The sequence below is a fragment of the Terrapene carolina genome, unplaced genomic scaffold (assembly GCF_002925995.2).
Source record: "Terrapene carolina triunguis isolate 2854851 unplaced genomic scaffold, T_m_triunguis-2.0 Scaffold68, whole genome shotgun sequence".
Taxonomy (NCBI): Eukaryota; Metazoa; Chordata; order Testudines; family Emydidae; genus Terrapene; species Terrapene triunguis.
In genome coordinates this window covers 32,595,700-32,602,394 of record NW_020664419.1, presented here as the reverse complement: position 1 = coordinate 32,602,394, position 6,695 = coordinate 32,595,700, and the positions used below count along the sequence as shown (strand labels likewise).

Below are 6,695 nucleotides of genomic sequence, written 5' to 3'. Positions count from 1 at the left end.
TTTTGCTGAGATTAAAAATTGCCATTTCTCCTCTCTCCATTACATTCCTCAGGAAGGTTTTGGCAGCATATCAAAATAATAATTATACACAAACATTCTATGGCTGGCTTCATGTTGCTGCCAGCACAGCGTCAGCAGCAGACACTGTACTGGGAGCTCATAGAGCAGATGTTCTGGCTGGGGGAGAGGAGAGAGCTGGTCTAGTCTGGGCACCCTCTCTGGGGGCACCACATGGGGCAGGAATCAGGCTGGACTTGCCTGGGACCCAGAGGCCCATCTTTGCCCCTCTGGCAACCCACATAGGGCTTGAGCTCCCCCAACTCCTCAGGAGGATGGAGGAGAGAGAAGAAGAGAATGAGACCAGGTTCCCCCAACCAGGCCCTGAACCCAGTATCTGGGCCCAGTGGCCCATATCACCTCTGGAGCACCACATGGGGTGAAACTCCCCCAACTCCCAAGGGTGTGTGTGCGTGTGTAAAGAGAGCTGGCCCAAGTTCCTCCCTTCCCCACTAACCAACCACATAACTCAGCAATCTATTCCCTCCTCTGGTATAACAGCTTTCTTTTGTCCCCAATCACTGCAATTAGTCCTATAGCTTGAATGGTAGCAATGCTGACTGTTCAGTGTTCTATGAGGATGTGCAAAATGTAATTTTAGGGTTTCCTAAAGGATAAGGCAAGGTAAAAACAAATTCTATTTTAAAATTGTGGATTAAGAGAATATTATTTAGATTGCACGTATCAAGTGAAGCACTTGAAAGTTGGGAAATATCCGATTGGCAGTTGCGTGTAACTTTAATTCATCCCCCTTGTGCGTAAGCATTTTATGACACAGTCTGTAATTACATCCTGATGTATTGTTTTTTTGACATGATCCCTGACTCATTCAGTGCCCAGGATGGGAAACACCAGGGGGCAGAATTAAGGTTGTGTGGACAAACATAAAGCTGGCTTTTCCTAATTTTCTGGTGTTTGACTTTGCAACCTAAACAGCGTTCTTTGAATGTATTTTTGTTGCCGTTTCTAATATAGCTACATATGCATTTGAGCTAAACAGAATAGCTGTAAAGGGAAAACAGAAGTCTGGGATTTGTAAAGCAGAAGAATAAATAAGCACTACATACAGGAGACCACTTGACTTCAGTGGGATTTTTGCCTGAATAAGGACAGCAAGATTCAGACGTACTGGTTTTAATGGCCTCCTGAGGTTAGATGACTGAAAATTCATGGGTAAGAGGAATGATTAAGTAGGATTGGATCCGAGCCAGATATTATTGTGAAACTGGACATAGCACACAGAGTGCCAGTCTGTTCAGAAATATCCATTGTTTCCATAGTCCTGTGGTACAGATTGATCTGTTCTCTTTAGTGACGATACAATGGGAACTCACGTAGATTCCACATGGTTCCTGCTCCAAGACCATGAGCAATTTCCATCAGGGTCTCATGATGACTTAACACTGAGCCATTGTTCCCATAAACAATTGTTCATAGCCTCAATATTAATGTCTTCACAATAATGTTGGGTTAAGGCAACATTTACCTAAATTATCCCTGTCTTCAACAGGAGTTTTGCTGAGAAAGGAAAAGCAGTGCAGGGCCCATCGTTCCAGAGAACTAGTCATTTTCTTTTTTGTGCACAAGCCACAAATAACAATATTTTAAGCAGCAGAACAATTTTTTAGGGCAACTTTACCCTCAGGGTAATCCTGTTCTCAGAACACACCCTGAGTAGCTGGCTGTGGGATGGGGAGATCTGGAGCACACGGGATTCTCCCCTCTGGCCCAGCTAGGCCATGGAGTACAAGTAGAAGTCTTCGATGGCTCCTGCCATAGCCTCCCATCTTTAGCAGACTCTATGACTGGCATTCTCCCCTTCTGGGCGTGTGGGGGAAATGGAAAGTGGATCATTGCCCAGTCTCCCTTCCTGGTCCACCCTCAAATCCACTTTATGCACTCAGACACAGTACTGTGCTCCATAATGTGCTGGGATATGGGCCCTCTTCATGGGTTCCCCAAATCCTGCACCTTCTACGCAGCAGAACCAAACTGGCTGCACTGTGCTCAGGGCATTCCATACCCATAGGGGAGGGAAGTTCTTAAAAGGAAAAGAGCCTTCAATAATGAAAACAATCTGCCATAAATTTTAAGGTGGTCAAATACGTAACATTACTGACAAAAAAGCCAAAGAGCTGGAGGGAGACAATGCATTTTGATTGCCCAAGAGCTATGGAGTTAACAGCTTTCCACTTTGTTTTCATCAGGGTGACTCTCATCCCACATCTGTCAATATTTCAGGTGAAATATGTGGCTCACAAGTATGCATTCAGGTAGGTCTGCTGATTTGTAGATATACTCTGCGCTAAATAAACAAGCTGGCGTGGAAATAAGAAACTGCAGGCAGTGTTGCAGCTGCCTCCTCCCAGCCAAATCTGGCCATGACCCAGTTGTAGGTTACAAAGAGCATTATTAATAGTTTGAATGTGCTGCTATTGTCCCTTGCTGAGCTTGTATTAATTATTTAAGGTAGAGGACCATTCTTGATCTCTTATTTTTGTAGATGGCAAACAGTGGAATATTAAGGGCTGTTAAATTAACCCCTCCATCTATATAACCTCTTATGATGGAAAGATTACAGTCAGAAGGGCAGAGGGAAGTAACAAATAAATGTATTAACATTTTCTAAAAAACAAGTCTAAGGATTTTAGTGCATTCAGGCATATGTATACAATAGTAAACAAGGAGACATACAGCATACAGCAGACGTGCACCGATACACATTTAAATGACTATTATTGAAACAGAGCTGGGCAAATAATGTACGAAAATGCCAGCATGTATCTGTACAACTGAGTTTACTAACAGATATGTTAATAGAAAATGAATTTGAAACTCAAAGGTTTGATTCCACATGGAAAGTGAGTGTTACATTTGTTTTTTGTGAGTATCTGAACCAGAAACTTAAGAAATATTTTTATTATTATTGTATAGCACCCAAAAGTATGCTAGACACACTGTTAAAAAAAAAAAAAAACTTTTTGGAAAAACAAACGTCCGGAATCAGATGGGCCTTGGGGGTGGGGGGAGGTGGAAAGTTCTTCTGGTGCTCTGCCTCTGGCAGCTGGCCTGGAAGGCTATTGTCACTTTCTGCCTTTAGTCAGAAAGTGAAAGTGACAAGGGCCATCTAGAAAGTCAGCCAGGGAACCTTTATTTTCCATCAGACAATCATCCCAACAGAAAATTCCCTAGTAGCTATCTTCTATAACCCTGAAAGTGACTAAGAGTGACACAAGTACACCTCTACCCCTATATAACGCAACCCGATATAACACGAATTCGGATATAACGCGGTAAAGCAGCGCTCCCGGGGGGCAGGGTTGCGCACTCCGGCAGATCAAAGCAAGTTCGATATAATGCGGTTTCACCTATAACGCGGTAAGATTTTTTGGCTCCCGAGGACAGCGTTATATCAGGGTAGAGGTGTATAAGCTAAACTAGTAAACAGATTTTTAAAAAAACATCTGCATTCATTTCAGTAAACTAACAAGCCAATGTTTATTTTGTCAAAACAAATGATCATTAACCATATTGTTGAGAGGGAAATAACCATTTTTTCTTTCTTTTAAAAGGGCTGGAGGACAGATGTAGATTATTCTGTTCCACTACAGATCTGTGATATCCAATGCAGTAAGTACTAATAATGTGTCACATGAAAGATTGAAATAGATGAGATGGGTTTGGCAGCAGAATCAGGGTCTCCTGGGACTGACACAACAATCCCCATCCTTCTGGGCTGCAGATTTCAGGGTCAAATCCTGCTCTCTTTACCCAGTAAGTAAGAGGAAGGGTGATGTTGTGACTAAGACACGGAACTGGAACTCAGTAAACCTTCAAGGATAAATTCCCAGCACTGCCAAAGACTTTCTGTGTGACTCTGGGCAAGTCATTTAATCCCTCTGTGACTCAGTTCCCCATTTGTACAAAGGGGATAATAGCACTTCCCTACCTCATGGAGGTGTTGCGAGGATAAATTCATTAATGGTTTGAAAAGTTCTCAGATACAATGATGGGCTCAACTGTGTGTAAGTTTAAGTCCTAGCAATAAGCAGTAGTGAGTTCAGATCTAGGCTCACAGCAGGGATAGCCCCGAGACAGGGATTTTGGATCTAAGGCACAAGGCACAACAGGAGACGCGCTGAACTGAGAACTCTAAATGCAGTCAAGCTGGGAAGAAGGCTCCAGTTACACTTTGTCATCTTATTGTTCAGTTGCTGTAATAAAATCATATCACAGGAAGGGGGTGAGGGTTGAGACCATACACGGCCTATGGAGTGTTAAAAGCAGATGGGAAAATCACCTGCTCATAAGACCCTTTGAAAACATAGCTTTAGATATATAATTCCTAGTGCACATTAATGCTTATACCATAAAAGCACTTCACAGTTCACTTTAAGAAGCCTGACTCTAAAAACGTTGGGGCCTGTAATTGTATTCTGGCAGCAGAGCTCTGAGGGAGTGCTTGTATGGGACTTGGTAATTCATTTTCTTTGAAAAATACAATACCGCATAAAGTCAAACACTTAACCTTAGGTTTTAAGCCAATCTCTATCTATTAGAGATCAAGATGAGATCTAATGTATCATGCAGATTATCCTGCATTTGCCTACTGCAGTGTTCACATACCTTCCTCTGAAGCAACTGACACTGGCTACTTCAGAGGCAAGATACTGGACTTGATTAAATTAAATTAATGGAGATATCCTATCTCCTAGAACTGGAAGGGACCTTGAAAGGTCATCGAGTCCAGCCCCCTGCCTTCACTAGCAGGACCAAGTACTGATTTTCCCCCGTTGCCTAAGTGGCCCCCTCAAGGATTGAACTCACAACCCTGGGTTTAGCAGGCCAATGCTCAAACCACTGAGCTATCCCTCCCCCCAATGGACCTCATTGTGATCCAGTAAGGCAGTTCCTAGTTCCAGCTATTTGTTTGGAAGCCTCAAGAAATGCACTTTGTGGTCTGCAGCAAGTGTTATGTTTTTAGTGAATAGAGTCACTATTTAGAAATTCTTTATTCTCAGATGTGCATTTTCCATAACAACAAATACATTTTTCCCAGCATTATCTTCCCGGAGTCAAGAAGACGATGAAAACTCCATAAGGATCATGTTGCTGACAGCAATCATTTTAATCCTGGTGACAATGATGGCTCTCCTTGGACATAAAATTTTAACAGGTACATAATCAAGGGAATGTTAATTGGAGAATCAGTCCATATTTTCTTGACAATCTGGAATATAGATTTAAAAACGAATGGACATTAATGGTATATAGTGGAAGGATAGTAACAATCCTTCCCTAGCATCCACAATGAACTTTTCCTCATTATCCATGCCCCGACACCCCACCGGATCATTCACACTGTACTCTGGACTCCTGCCCCAGATAAAACCCTGGGAGAAGAGGCATGTTTTGCAGCATCTGCTGAGGGTCTCTAGATCTGGGCTCTGGTGAACTAAGGGAGAGGAAGTTAATGCCAAAGCTCAGGGCCTGCAATTGACAATGTCCTCTTGCTATCCCCTTTCTTCTTAAACAAGGGGACTGCTAGCTGAAGTCTCCACGATGGTCATGGGTGCCAGGGTATTGCACAGGGAGGGAGGCAGTCTCTCAAGCAGCTAACTTAAACAAAACTTGCTCCCAAGTATGTACCAAGAAGTATACGTCTGCAAAACATCAGGACAATCAGACTTCATTTACTCCAAGCCAGATTCTGATATCCTTAATCACCTTAAATAGTGCCTTACTGCAAGAGTTGACCCATTGATTTCAATGGTACTATTTGTGAAGCAAGATGCTAATCAGCATTTTATTATTATTTATTATGGTAGTGTCTAGGGATCAAACAAGATTAGGCCCCATTGTGCTAGGCACAGTACAAATATGGTGTAATAGACAATCCCTGCCCTAAAGAATCTATAGTCTGTGCTTGTCTGCTGGGCCCAGAATCAGCGTTCCACTGTATCAACCAGCCCCACTGCCGCCATGATGTCCCAATTGCCACAGCCCATGCTTTCAGGAATGTCTGTGTCCATGTCCTCCTCACAATCGTCCTCGTGCTGGCATCTCTTAGCCAGGTTCTGCACATACTGCAGGATAATGCGCGAGGTGTTTAATGCTCACAACAGCAGCGGTAAACTGAGTGGGCTCCATGCTTGCCATGCTATGAGCTCTGCACGGGTAACCCAGGAAAAAAGTCGCAAAATGATCCTCTGCCATTGCTTTCACGGAGGGAGGGAGAAAGAGAGGGAGGGGAGACTGACAACATGTATCCAAAACCACCTGCTACAATGTTTTTGCCCCATCAGGCATTGGGAGCTTAACCCAGAATTCCAATGAGCAGCAGAGACTGCGGGAACTGTGGGATAGCTACCCACAGTGCACCGCTCCGTGAGTCGATGCTAGCCATGGTATTGAGAATGCACTCTGCCAACTTAACGCGCTTAGTGGGGACATACACAATTGACTATATAAAATCGGTTTCTAAAGATTGACTTCTATAAAATCGAACTAATTTCTTAGTGTAGACATACCTAAGGCAATGTCTACACTTAAAAACTTACAGCGTCACAGCTATACCGATACAGCTGTGCTGCTGTAAGAGTGCTCGTGCAGCCACTCTATGCCGACGGGAGTGAGCT

General features: G+C 43.3%; 1 protein-coding gene across 1 annotated transcript in view; it reads left to right on the top strand.

Annotated features, from left to right (window-relative positions):
* IL17REL (interleukin 17 receptor E like) overlaps nt 1–6,695 on the top strand; it is a 28,370-nt gene that overhangs the window by 19,273 nt on the left and 2,402 nt on the right. Inside the window, exons 13-15 of the mRNA XM_029910834.1 lie at nt 2,265–2,330; nt 3,630–3,687; nt 5,117–5,233. Of these exons, the coding sequence (XP_029766694.1) occupies nt 2,265–2,330; nt 3,630–3,687; nt 5,117–5,233 (241 nt within the window). The remainder of the gene's footprint in view (nt 1–2,264; nt 2,331–3,629; nt 3,688–5,116; nt 5,234–6,695) is intronic.